At 38.3% G+C, this 13,221-nt stretch overlaps 1 protein-coding gene across 4 annotated transcripts in view; it reads left to right on the top strand.

The window, feature by feature from the left end:
• Positions 1–13,221, top strand: part of UBA6 (ubiquitin like modifier activating enzyme 6) — a 37,250-nt gene that overhangs the window by 16,514 nt on the left and 7,515 nt on the right. For 3 of the 4 annotated variants that reach the window (XM_062574429.1, XM_062574427.1, XM_062574430.1), the window contains 14 exons: positions 33–113; positions 439–516; positions 1,961–2,142; positions 2,726–2,831; positions 4,128–4,217; positions 4,334–4,414; positions 5,038–5,166; positions 6,113–6,164; positions 6,270–6,333; positions 7,225–7,294; positions 8,376–8,447; positions 9,409–9,526; positions 10,833–11,026; positions 12,321–12,448. In XM_062574429.1, the coding sequence (XP_062430413.1) occupies positions 33–113; positions 439–516; positions 1,961–2,142; positions 2,726–2,831; positions 4,128–4,217; positions 4,334–4,414; positions 5,038–5,166; positions 6,113–6,164; positions 6,270–6,333; positions 7,225–7,294; positions 8,376–8,447; positions 9,409–9,526; positions 10,833–11,026; positions 12,321–12,448 (1,445 nt within the window). The remainder of the gene's footprint in view (positions 1–32; positions 114–438; positions 517–1,960; positions 2,143–2,725; positions 2,832–4,127; positions 4,218–4,333; positions 4,415–5,037; positions 5,167–6,112; positions 6,165–6,269; positions 6,334–7,224; positions 7,295–8,375; positions 8,448–9,408; positions 9,527–10,832; positions 11,027–12,320; positions 12,449–13,221) is intronic. The other variant, XM_062574428.1, reaches the window with a different exon arrangement.

Raw genomic sequence — 13,221 nt, 5'->3', positions numbered from 1 at the left:
GTTTCTGACTCTAAAAATATTGTTCTCTTTAGGTTGGCTGTGGAGCAATAGGCTGCGAAATGTTAAAAAACTTTGCGCTTCTTGGTGTTGGTACTGGACAAGACAAAGGATTGGTGAGTTGCATGTACCCATTGACTTTGCTTTGCCCAAGAAACAGTAATGTCACAAAGAATAATTAGAGTCTACAAGAAAGTGTTGTTAAAAAGTTGGAGCCTCATTTCAGGTTGAGCTCTGGGTAGAGGGAAAATGGCCTCAGCATTAAGTAGAGTAAGTGTGTAATTAGGAGCAGAATATACTTGTAGCAACCTTGTTGTTCTTAATCAGCCGGCATGGGTATAGGCAGAGGTTTTAGCCACAGCGGATGGCAACAACAGTGTTCTATTTTGACAAGTTTCTGGTTATAACTTCAGCTGTTGCTTTTTGCCCTTTCTGACTTAGGTTACAATTACAGATCCAGACTTGATTGAGAAATCCAACCTCAACAGGCAGTTTCTTTTTCGACCTCATCATATACAGGTAGGCTTTTTTCTCTGATATTTTTTCTGGGCTGTTGTTCTCTTTTCTTGCTCTGTGCTTCCACTGAAGGTTCAACCTGTATGTGCTCCTGTGCAGAGAAGGCTTTATGGCTCTAGTCCAATATAATTTTAAACAGCACCTAGACTATGCTGGCATCCCACTTTCAACTGGTATTGGTTACATAAACTTGGCTGGTGTGACTTTTGCTTATACTTCTGTCTTTACTTGCAAGTGGGAGAGGTATCACCTATCAAAGAATCAGATCAAAAATACTGTGTTGCGTAAGAAGCTGCCATGAATTAATATGCCAGAAATGCTTTATTAGACCATTGAAATTCAAGGGGAGGGAAAGATGGCAGTAGGAGTTATCCTCAATATCCTCATTAGAGATTCTGTCCTCAATAGAAGAACTACTAATGGAATTTTACCTAAATGTTAGCTGGACACTGAAGCCTAGATTTTCTGAAATACTGTTCTACAGCTTTAATTCCTTCAGGGCCAAGATATCTGTTATGGTGAGCTGCAGTTTAAATCTCATGTTTGTATGGGCTCTTGGTAAGAAATGTATCCTGTCTCAATTCAGTCTTCATTAAGCAGGAAATAGCTTGTTTAAAAAAAGAATACATTCAGTAAATAGATGATGCAAAAATGTTTAACTCTTTAAAAGCAGAAAGAGGGTCCCAGTAGTTGCAAATGCAGCAGAGAATAAGGAGGGTTGCTCAGATCTGGACAGCAATGGGAAATAGATTTTGGGCTGGGGAACCCCATCAGCTGAATTCTCTGCCTACTGTTTATATCTGGCAAATCTGCAAACAGATTACATTTGGGATGGATAGATAAACAGAAAGTGAACTCTGCAAGGTTTTCCAAGCCACAGGGTCTTGAGTTCCAGTGTTCAAAGTGTTTATCTCTAGATATTCAAATACAATCTTTTAAAATGGCTGGAATTACCGGGTAGATTAAGAACTCTATTCCAGTCTAGCTTAAGAAAATGGATTTGTGTGGAATGCATTGCAGCAATGTGATTGTTCATAGGTTTATGATGTCTGCGCTGCGTAGACATAGTCACAGTGAGTTTATTCTTTGATAGCTCTGTACTGCTACTTACGGCATTTTGAAAGCATGAGAGGCAGCTTGTGACACCTGTTTCGATTACTTGGTACATTTCTGCTGCACCATTTAAGCACTTTCTCCTTGTGGTATCTTGCCCATCATTTTATAATTAAAATTAAACTAGGTCAATAAGGGAATTGTTTGTGAGTGAGGTATATACTTAAAAAAAATTTCCTTTGTTACTGGTTTTGCATGCCAGCATTTCCATGATAGTGAATTGTTGCCTAATTGGCAAATGAAAGTGTTACTTCTGTGACCCAGACATTGTCTACCTGAATGTTGTTTTTATACATACATACATGTATATTTATATATGTGCTTATATTTTTAGAAACCTAAAAGCTATACTGCAGCAGAAGCAACTCTGAACATCAATCCGTCCTTAAAGATTGACTCATACATTAATAAAGTTTGTCCAGCCACTGAAAACACTTACAGTGATGAATTCTATACCAAGCAAGATGTGATTGTGACGGCTTTGGACAATGTTGAAGCAAGGAGATACATTGATAGGTAGGTTGTGGAAAGAAAGTGGGAGTTGCCTTTGACTTTCTTATTTGAACTCTGCTTTCCTATTCTTAATCTTCCTGAATTGCAAGATCTGATAGCCATTTTCTTGGATTTATCTTGCTCCTTAAAAGGGATGCTGGCAGTAGTCTGGGGGGAAAAAGGGGATTTATGTTCATGGTGGAGACAAACTCTACTGTTGTGCTGCTGCTACTGTTGACATGTCAGAGAGCCTCAGAGGGAATCCTTAGAAATGAAGGACTGTCAAAGTCTGTTTGAGAGGGTGAATATTGTGGTAGTTTAAGGTTGAATTATTTGTGCAGAAGAGTATGTACTTAGACTTTACAAGTAGGGATGTTTAAATTTAAAGAGAACTATTACTGCTCCTAATCCAAAACAGGATTGACCGAAGTGATGTCCTGAATTAACTAGAAATAATTCTCCTTATTTCACATCTTCTGAATCTGATGTAAGCTCTTCACTCTTCTGAAAGCACATAGATTAATTTTTGGTTATGTTCTGGTACAACGTACAAGTCAAGATGTAGTGATTGCTCTGTACCCTGATTGTCTGTGTCTATCCATGTCAGTCGTTGTGTAGCAAACCTGCGTCCCCTTATAGACTCTGGAACTATGGGAACTAAAGGACACACAGAAGTTATTGTGCCTCATCTGACAGAGTCCTATAACAGTCATGTAAGTGTCTTATGACCATCATTTACCTTCTGTAGCTAATCCCACAGTACCCTTTGATTCTTTACTCTTCTATGTATCTATCTAAAATAAGTGGCCATTTGTGTTGCAACCCCATTTAGAAATAATTATTTCCTTGGTTTATGAGGAAAATGTCAGGGGAAGAAAAATATGAGCAGACTTAAGGTAACATACCTGCTAGCTGGCTGGTGACTACACCTAGGCCAGTAATTAAGAGCAACTGCGATATAAGTCATGAAGCATGAGCCTTGCTAACTTCTCTGTTGAGTGTGTGTTGGGGAGTGAATGAGTTTGTAATAAAACTCTCACTTGTGAAATGACACCATTTATTTATTTATTTATTTGCTTGAACATCACTTAAGGCTGAAAAAGGGTACTTTTCATGGTAGTCATGTGCTTGATTGTAATATGTTTGGGTTGTTATCATTAGTAAGAGGAACTTACCCTGTTTCATAGTCAGAAAATAGAATTTGGGTGGAAAAAACCCTAGTTCTGACATGTTTTCAAGAATTGACTTTTTATTTTCCTTAAAAGCTTCCTTCTAAATAAAAAGTCAGTCCTACTAGGGCATTGAAATCTGTTTTTGTGCTCATGGGTTCCTTTTTTAGACTCACTTTCTGCCAGCTCATTCTTTTCTTGGATGTTATCACCTCCACAAGGAAGTAGGAGAAGCAGAAGCCTCTGTGGTAGACATTAATCTGCCTTTTTCTCCAAGATTGTGTACCAGTTTGGTTAGAGTGAGAACGGGGGTAATTAACCCTCAAACATTTGCAATATAATCTCTCTATTTAAGCCCATGTGAGATGAGTTTTTCCAAGTAGGAACGCAGTGGTTGAGGGTACCAGGAAATGGAGCCATGTGGACATGGAGCATGGGTGTTGAGCATCCATATGGTCTTGTTAGGTTCCACAAAGAAAAAAGTGTTTCCTTGAAGGAAAGGGTGCATTTCACCTTGTGAGTGTATGTGAACATGAACTGCAAATCTCCGAAAAATCTAGCTACTAGCTTCTACTGTGTGATTTTTCAGGTTCAATTTTGCTTTTCACAAGTCCTATTACCTGTCCCACAGTGATGTTGAGTTTAGGTGGTTTTTCAGAAAGTGACACGTTAGTATTTATAAAACAAATTTTGTTTTAAGGGCATAAGCCTCATAAATATGCAATACTGTATTTAACATCAGTGGAATTTCAGTTCTAAATAATCTGCAAATTCTTGGTGCTGTTATTAGCAGTAAACTTTAATACACATGTATTTACTTGCAACTCTCCTTAAATATAGCGGGATCCACCAGAAGAAGAAATACCTTTTTGCACCTTGAAGTCTTTCCCAGCTGCCATTGAGCATACGATACAGTGGGCAAGGGATAAGGTATGAGAATCAGCTTACTGGCTGTTGACGTAACTTACTGTGTATTCAGAAAGGTGAGGGTTCTGTTGTGGTTCTTGCAAAATGCCATATTTATTCTTTTTCTTATTTTTTTTTAGTTTGAAAGTACATTTTTTCACAAGCCTTCCTTGTTTAACAAATTTTGGCAAGCCTATACGTCTGCAGAAGAAGTTTTACAGGTAGGAGTAAGTTGCTGTGATAAAATACATAAATTGAAACACATTCCATATAGCTTTAGTTAAAACTAAGTTCAGTGAGATTTGGTTTATTTTCTGACTTTCTTAGTAAATCTGAAAGCTTATTTGGCAAAATAATTAGTTCATCTGTCATAGTAACAGTATTTCTGACATGTCTAGTAAGTAAGAGCCAGTCTTGTGTGTGGACTGCTTCTCTAGTTTATGGGCCTTCTGTACATGCGTACAGAAATACCAGAAATACTGAGACACTGCCAGCTAGCATACTTGGAAATAATGGATATCACACTGAAAGCTAATGTACAGCCAGCTGAAAAAACTCAAGCAAAGAATCAGTTTCAAGTGATCTGTTAGGCTTTATTGCTCTATATTTTCCTTGGGAATCTCTAATGGCTCATTATTGCTAGAACTGACAGGAAGTAGGAAACAAATAGAGCACAACACTTGGGGAAAATCCTAGTGAAAAGGATTGCATAAAGGTTAATATTTTACAAGATAAATTTCTGTTTCATTTTGCCTGTAACTTAATAAACATCTTCTTTACTGTGTGATTGGATTGTGTGGAATTTTGTCTATTTTAATATTTTCTTAATTCCTTTTGTATCTAGAGAATAAAATCAGGAGAGAGTTTAGAAGGCTGTTTTCACGTTATTAAAACACTTGGTAGGAGACCCCGAAACTGGACTCAATGTGTGGAACTAGCAAGAGTAAAATTTGAGAAATATTTTAGCCATAAGGTATGTAGGTAAGACCTGAAAGTGAGATGACACTTGGTTGATAAGGATTTTTAGAAAACTTGGTACTGTTGATAATTAGATGTCAGATCTTTTGCACACACTTCATCTCTTCTCCATAAATAACGCACTTTACACTTTATAGTGTCTTAGAAAGACTACATCTCTTCCCCTTTCTACTGTTGAGTTTTACAGCCTGGTATATTAAGTCAGGCCTAGTTGCTGTATTCAGCAGTCTTGGTGCAGGTGTTTTGCCTTTTTATCTGGCTGACTAAGTATTACATTTTTCCAAATGTCTTTACTGAAGGAGTTTATTGTCCTAGGACAAGAGCATTTTTTCCACTGAACTTCCTGTTACCTAACTCCTCATATTGATATCCTTGATTTTTCTCAAAGATTTCACAGAAAGGGTGACTGAAATATTTCTACTTGTGAGTCATTCTGAAAGTCTGGTTCACAGTGTTGCTTAATTATGTGAGAGGGGAGGAGTTGTACAGAAGAGACATGTTCATGATGTTTTGTATTAATGAATGTACTATATCCTTGTATATGGAAGCCCTGCTGATTGTGGTAGTTCTTGCATTAAAAGAAAATGCTGTGTTCCGAGTTGTGAAGTGGTATGCAGCTATCCTAAACTGATGTTGAGGGAGCACTTTGCTTATTGGATTAAGTATCTTTTTGAAGATAGGAAAGATGAGGTGACATTGTCACGCTCCCACTGTGAATAGAGAGACAAGTCACTCTTTGTTGTCTATTAGTACTTGGTTTTGAGCTCTCTACCCCGACACAGGTGTTTTGTATTTTCCTCTAAGTGATTTCAGCTCTGCAATTGGAATGTCCTAAAAGCTGTAACAAGATTTCACACTATTACCAAAAAGAAGGCTTAATTTAGAGCATCTAATGTCAATCTGTATATGACAAATGACTAAATCTACTGTTTTTCCTCTAGGCTCTTCAGCTCCTTCATTCATTTCCCCTCGATACACGATTAAAAGATGGAAGTAAGTACAGACATCTATTTGTGTCTCTTTTGAATTTGTGGAGTATGCTATGTGCTGCTGTTTCTGATAGCTTAGGATTTCATCTCAAGTCTGTCTTCTTATCAGGTTTGTTCTGGCAGTCACCAAAGAGGCCGCCTTTTCCAGTGAAGTTTGAATTTAGCAATCCTTTGTAAGTATGGTACTACCACTGGTGCATTTCAATGCATCTTATAAAACTGATCGCACAGTGGTAGAAAGTGCAAAACTGTGGCTTCGTAGCGCTAGAGGTCGGGCCAATAGCTGACCGGCTGCTCATCACTAGGGACTAGCATACAGTCTTATGCTGTGGCAGACTCGGTAAACTTCCTTGCTTTGACTGCAAGTAATTTAACTTTCACTAACATCGGATAGGAGGGTGTTACAGAAAGTTCTGCCAGTAGCTAACATGAAATTGGCTAGTGACCAATTTGATCTTCTACGATGTGATTACACAACTACTGGGCTGTTGTCCTTATACCCCACTCTCTCCTCCTCCCACCACTGCTTTGTAAAACAAAGGACATGCCAAATTGAATTGACTACCTAAAATGACCTAGTAGTGGGAAGCCATTTCTCCTTCCTCATGATTTGGGGCTGATCTAGATGGGTTGGGTGTTACAGATCATTTAAAAGCTTGGTGTGATTGTCTTGTCTGAAAGCACTGGTCTGTTGCATGCCTGTGCCTGCCTTGAGAAACTGTCCTTATCCTCATTCTTAGTTTATATGAAAAACAGATTATTGGAAGTATCAAAGTCTTTCTGGAGTGAAGCCTTATTTGGGCACACTATTCTTTTGTGAGGATTTGCAGTCCTTGTCTTGACTGCAGAGGTTAAGGAAATATGACTTATTCTATATTAAATCCCTCTTCACTCATCAAAGGTTGCTCAGTTTTGGGGAGGACTTCTGAATCCTTCCACAGTTGTTACCCATTTTGGACTGTGGGCTCTGAAGGGCAGAAATGGTGTTTCTTGGTGTGTTTTCTCAGGACCTGCTTCATTTGAGCAAACCAAATTTAAATAAAAAAACCTTCTCTTTTCTTCAGGCACTATGCTTTCATTGTGAGTGCCGCGAAACTCTTTGCAACAGTGTACTGTGTTCCTTTCACAGAAAAGGTAATCCATATTATAACAGCGTTCCCATCTCTTAACTTGGATATTCACTTTCAGTTTTGGTCCAGTGTCCTGTTGCCAGTCCTTTCCAAGTACTGATTAAAATAATTCTTAAAGTATTCGGTCTTTCAGTACTGGCTCTTCTGCAACTGTTACACTTAGTCTTCTTTATTTGGATTTCCAGTAAGGAAAATAAATGACTAGCATATTAAATAATTTCAGCAAGTTCTGAACTCAAATTCTTATTTTGATGGATCTATCTGCTGTGCAATATAACTAAACTGAAAGAAAATATCCTTAGGCCTTTTTATCATTTTTGTTTTGTTTTTTACTACTCTGACAGCCTGTATTGCTTATTCTTTGTTTTTCATGTTACCTTTTTTTTTTTTTTCTTCTAACTGGATCTTCCTGCAAGTCATGTTTACATTTTGCTCCTGATTTCTTGAACCACTCCATCATGAGGAGCACTCTCCTATCTGCGCTTAGGAGTTGCAAGTTGGAGATGGATCTGGGGCAGTGCAGTGAGGCTGACAAGTTCTAGACTGGTCAGACTTAGTGTGCGTTGCAGAGCAAAATTACTATGAGTGCACAACTACTGTGCCACTTGTGTTGCAAACACCAGATAAAAGAAATGTGACCTCTTCCCTCATGGCATACCTGCAGAAATCAGATGTATGGTAACAAGTAGTTACGCTGTCTCAAGCTTGCCAGTTGCCTTTGGTTCCAGGGTGTTGGTGCTTGGACAAAAGGCAATATAGACATTTTAAACTACATTGAAATGCTAGATGATATTATTAAGTTTGATTTTTAACTCCAGTATCCATTCTACATGCATGCTTATCAAAATCATACAAATACAAATCTTACATTCTGTACAAAGGTATGTTTGCACTTTACTTATTTTTGCTTTTCATAGCAAAATGGTTGTGGGAGTCTTTATACAAAGGTTACATTTAGTTTTCCTCCCTTGACTGCTTGTGGGTTTTTTTTTGGTTTGGGTATTTGAAATACTACTGGGCATAGAATCTCCTTTGTGGGGAGGGTTGAGCGGATGAGACTTTAAATCCTTTTTCTTTGAAAACAGGATTTCTCAGAAGAAGTTATTTTGAAGATAATTTCAGCTGTAAAGGTACCGGAATTCAGACCTTCAAATAAGGTAAGTTAATTATTTAATTTAAAGGGGTAGGGAGGGGAGTCCACATGCAGTGTCCTGTACTTCACACTACTTCTTGCATTGATGCTAGTCAGAAATAAATATGAATGAAAAGCTTACTTAGGGAAACAAGAGTGTGGCATGCAGGATTGCTTTAATTTTATATAGCTAAGGTATCCATGTACCATATGCTAAATACAAGGTGAATCTTTGGGGGGACTATTGCAAGTGGCTTCTTGTATTAGCTTTTTCCTTGTACAAGTGTAATTTTTACATCTGTAAGCTTTTCTAGGCCTGCACAACAGTTATGTTGTAAATGAAAATAGTAAAATCACTCAAAAGTGACTTTTGAAATAATCCTTGATCAGTGTCAATTTGTTATTTCTTTCTAGAAAAGATGAAGAAAGTGTTATTACTTTTACATTTGTGTTTGAAGTGTTCATTTCAAAATACCCTAAGTGCTATTGTGCAGTGGTTAGCACAATAATAAAAATAGCACATCACTTAAAAATAGCGAGTAAGTTGTTCTAAGGTAGTTTCATATTTTCTTGCCCAATATTAATGCTTGCCTCATGAGTGCTTGCCTCATGAAATAAAACTGGTATCCTGACTCGTTACCTGGCATTGCAGTAGGCCCATCCAACTGCAATTGGTTAAAATATTTGGCAGCAAAGATTAACTTGTAGTTCTTTGTCTAATTCCTGGGGATTGTGAATTTGCATGCAGTTGTGTTGCATTGCATGCTTCCAGAAGATTGTTTTTAAACGGCATTGTAATCAGGAAAGAAAATCTTAAACCTGAAGCAACTGTGCAGTTGGCATTCTGTTGCATTTCACTGTAGAATATATTTAGAGGGAAGGAGTTGATAGTAATGCAGAGAAGCCAGCAAGTCTAGTATGCTTCACTCTTTTTTGGTACACAAGGATAATATATTTAATTACTCAAGCAGTGTGTATGGTTGCAGGTTGTACAGACAGATGAAACTGCAAGGAAACCAGATCATATTCCAGTCAGCAGTGAAGATGAAAGAAATGCTATTTTCCAGCTGGAAAAGTCTATATTATCCAATGAAGCTTTGGAAAGTGAGTAGTGAAAGCTGGCTTTACAGCTTAGTAATGGCTTGCAATTGCACTGCTAGTTGCTTGAAACTCAAGTTTTTTAATAAAACTGCTCAGTAATTCTACAAAAAGCAGGTAGCTGATTACTAAAGCTTCCTTGAGTACTATGTAGGTAGCTGTCCTTATTGTTTGACATTGCCCTATGCATCTTTATGAGATTTCCTGCAAATTTTAGGATTCTCTATTATGCATAGGTATAGTCATGATGACTGTGAGCAGACAGCAGGGCACTGAACACTAAGGAGGCGAATGATCCCACAGAGTCACAGAGTGGTTGAGGTTGGAAGGGACTTCTAGAGATCATCTAGTCCAACCCTCCTGCTCAAACAGGGTCACCTAGACCACATTGCCCAAGAACATGTCTGGACAGCTTTTGAATATCTCCAAGGAAGGAGATTCCTCAGCCTCTCTGGGCAACCTGACCTGCTCAGTCAGCCTCACAGTAAAGAAGGGCTTTTCTTATGTTTAGATGGAACTTTCTGTGTTTCAGTTTGTGTCCATTGCCTCTTGTCCTATTAGTGGGCACCACTGGAAAAAGTCTGGCCCCATCCTCTTGATACCCTCCCCTAAGATATTTGTATACATTGATAAGATACTTCCCCTATCAGCCTAGTCTCCTCTAGGCTGAACAGGCCCAGCTGTCACAGCCTTTCCGTATAGGGGAGATGCTCCAGTCCTCTCATCATCTTCATAGCCCTGTGCTGGACTCTCTCCAGTAGCTCTGTGCCTCTCTTGTACTGGGGAGCATGTGTGCATTCATAGCCTGTGACCACAGGGGAGAAAGATTAGCCTGACTTTAAGCTACAGGGAGTCAACCCGTAACCATCTCTCCAACACTTGGTCTTTTAGTTGCCATGGGAGAACTTACCAGTGAAGAACAAGTAGTGAGGATAATCTGTTCATGTGCCTGAGCCCATACTGAAATGGTTACAGACTAACCAGGCTTACAGAGGGAATTCTCAAAGGAGGGAACTAAAGGAGGCAGGGGGTGTAAGCAACATCCACAGAACAATCTAAAATCTATTCCTGGAGGAAAATAATTTTTTACATCCTCACTGATACTTCTCTTTCTTTATTCATGTCTAACAATGTTGTCATTGGTGTTGGGAGGGGTGTTTCCCCTTCTAGCATGGAAAAACATGTTAAAAGTCCTGCGCCAGGTTCCAGTACTTAAAATTTGTAGTTTGTTAAGGTTCTGCTTCTGTACAGCTTACGTTCAGGACGTCGTCAGTCTTCTGATGACTGCTTTTGGTTTTTTTTTCATGAGCAGGTGACTTGCAGATGAAGCCCATCTCCTTTGAAAAAGATGATGATAGTAATGGGCATATAGATTTCATAACAGCTGCATCAAACTTGAGAGCCAAGATGTACAACATTGAACCAGCAGATCGCTTCAAAACAAAGCGCATTGCTGGAAAGATCATTCCTGCAATTGCAACAGCTACTGCTGCAGTGTCAGGGCTGGTAAGTATAGTTTTGTATTGAGAAGCTGTTTTACAAGAGCTTTGGCAAAATGTTGAAATGAATGTTTATTCCTTTTACTTTTCCATGCTTAAAGCCAGCACTGTCTATGTATTGATTAATGCTGTCCTGATGGAGCTCCATTAAAGACATGTTTTTTTAACTCATTAAAGATCATGATATATTCAGTCCATGATGATAATTACCAGTACATGTCATAAATATTTTCACATATATTGTATGAAATTCTGCCAAAGGTCAACAAAGGTCAGTGGAATTGTAAGCTGGGCTTCTTGTGTTGATTTTTATTACGATTATTCTGTGCACAGACTTTTATTTGGTAATACAGGCAAGAGAGCTGTATTTAATCAGTCTTAGCTGTTCGCTAGTGAGTGTTGCATATGCTTCCCATCAGTTTCCATCTTGGCAAGATGAGAGAGAGAGAGAGAGAGAGAACAGCCTAGAATTATGATTACAGCAGAACCACATTAAAGCAATATCATAAGACCTGGAACTGTTCTTTATTTAGCTACTTAAAAATATATGCACCCTTTGTGTAAAGCAGGACATACTTTACCAGTCAAGGGGCAACATGAAGATATATATGTTTGCAGCTTGAAAATCTGAAATACCCTTGTGTCTCGCAGTTTTGATTCATGTAGCGGTGTTTGGCAGGGGAGGCTTTTTTACACCAAAAACTCAGTAGTAGCTGAGAGGTATCTCAGTGATAGGAATAGTTATCATGCCATATAGAAACTAAAACTTCAATTGTTTGGTTATGTTTTTTTTTTCCCCTCATATACCAGTCCTAAGGGTTGCTACTGGTTCTAGCTGTGGTAGGCCCAGAATACTTTAATTCCTGACTCACTGACCAGGAAGAGGAGCTGGAGATTGGCATTTTGGTTTGTTTTCTGCAATTCATATTAATTTTCACGAGTGCAAGTGTCAAGTTTGGAAAGGATCTATTCTGTGGTAGTTCACATCTGTATACCTGAACAGAACTGCATACTTAATGGAAGTATCATGAATTAATCACTGATGAAAGAATTTGGAAGAGTCCTTCACTGGAACATTCTTGCACATTGAAATATTTTGATTTGCAGTAACGTTATTGGTTTCTGTAGCGTATTTGGGTAGTATCTGTTGACGTGACTCACTGTGACTGGACAAAGGCCAGTCTCATGTACATCTTATCCTACAGTTGTGTGACTTCTTAACTAAATTAGCGTTACTGACAATACAAGGTTTAGGTCACGTGTTTGGTCTCATGGGAGCATGTGATTTGTGCTTATTGCAGGTTGCACTGGAACTCATCAAAGTTGTGGGTGGCTATGCTGCTGATGCATACAAGAACTGTTTCCTGAACTTAGCCATTCCGATAATAGTCTTCACAGAAACTGCTGAAGTAAGAAGAACTGAAATAAGGTAGGAAGGACAGAAGTGGTATTCTGGAAACTCAGCATTTGACCCTTAGTGTGACATTATATCAAGTGCAAGGTTTGTATAAGTGTTAAATCCAGATAATTGTATTAAGGCCTTCAGATAATCATATTTAGGCCTTATTTGCTCTTATAGAAGAAATTGGATGCAACCACAAGTTCATGGTCATGTTCCAATTAAACACAGATACATAAATATTCAATTTTGGGTGGACTTTTTTTCTTTTAACATGCAAGATCATGAATCACTTAATGCTTGCTATCAAACTCATTTATCCATTTACTGTATGCCACTAAAGATGTAACTAACTGATATTCTTAGTACTAGCACAGTTGTCTTGCACTGCATAGCTCAAGAACTTTTGTTTGGAAAATGCAGCACATACGTATATTCTTCTGTCCTAATTTTAAAACTACTGGTTTTAATGGTTTGGTTTTATTTTCAGTGGAAGCTATTTGTTACTAGGCTCTAAGAATCTAGGCAAGGTAGACACACAACACTGTTATTAATAAACATCCTGTATGCTCAGACTGAACACAATTCTTGCTAAAGTCTATTTTTCAGTAGGTCTGAAAGTTCAGTAAGTTCACTGACAGTTGGTGAACTTAGAAAACTCTGGTGAACTCTTAGAAAACTAAGAGTTTTAACTTCAAGTGTTTTATACTTAGCCAGATCAAAGGGCAGGAGAAATGGCAGCAGAGAAGGAAGAGATTTTTTGCTCAAGGTAAAACAAGTCAGCAGAAGAGACAGCAATTCTT

Source organism: Rhea pennata, chromosome 4, assembly GCF_028389875.1.
Source record: "Rhea pennata isolate bPtePen1 chromosome 4, bPtePen1.pri, whole genome shotgun sequence".
Classification (NCBI taxonomy): Eukaryota; Metazoa; Chordata; class Aves; order Rheiformes; family Rheidae; genus Rhea; species Rhea pennata.
Note: the sequence above shows the minus strand (reverse complement) of the source record. Positions and strands in the feature narration are given on the sequence as shown.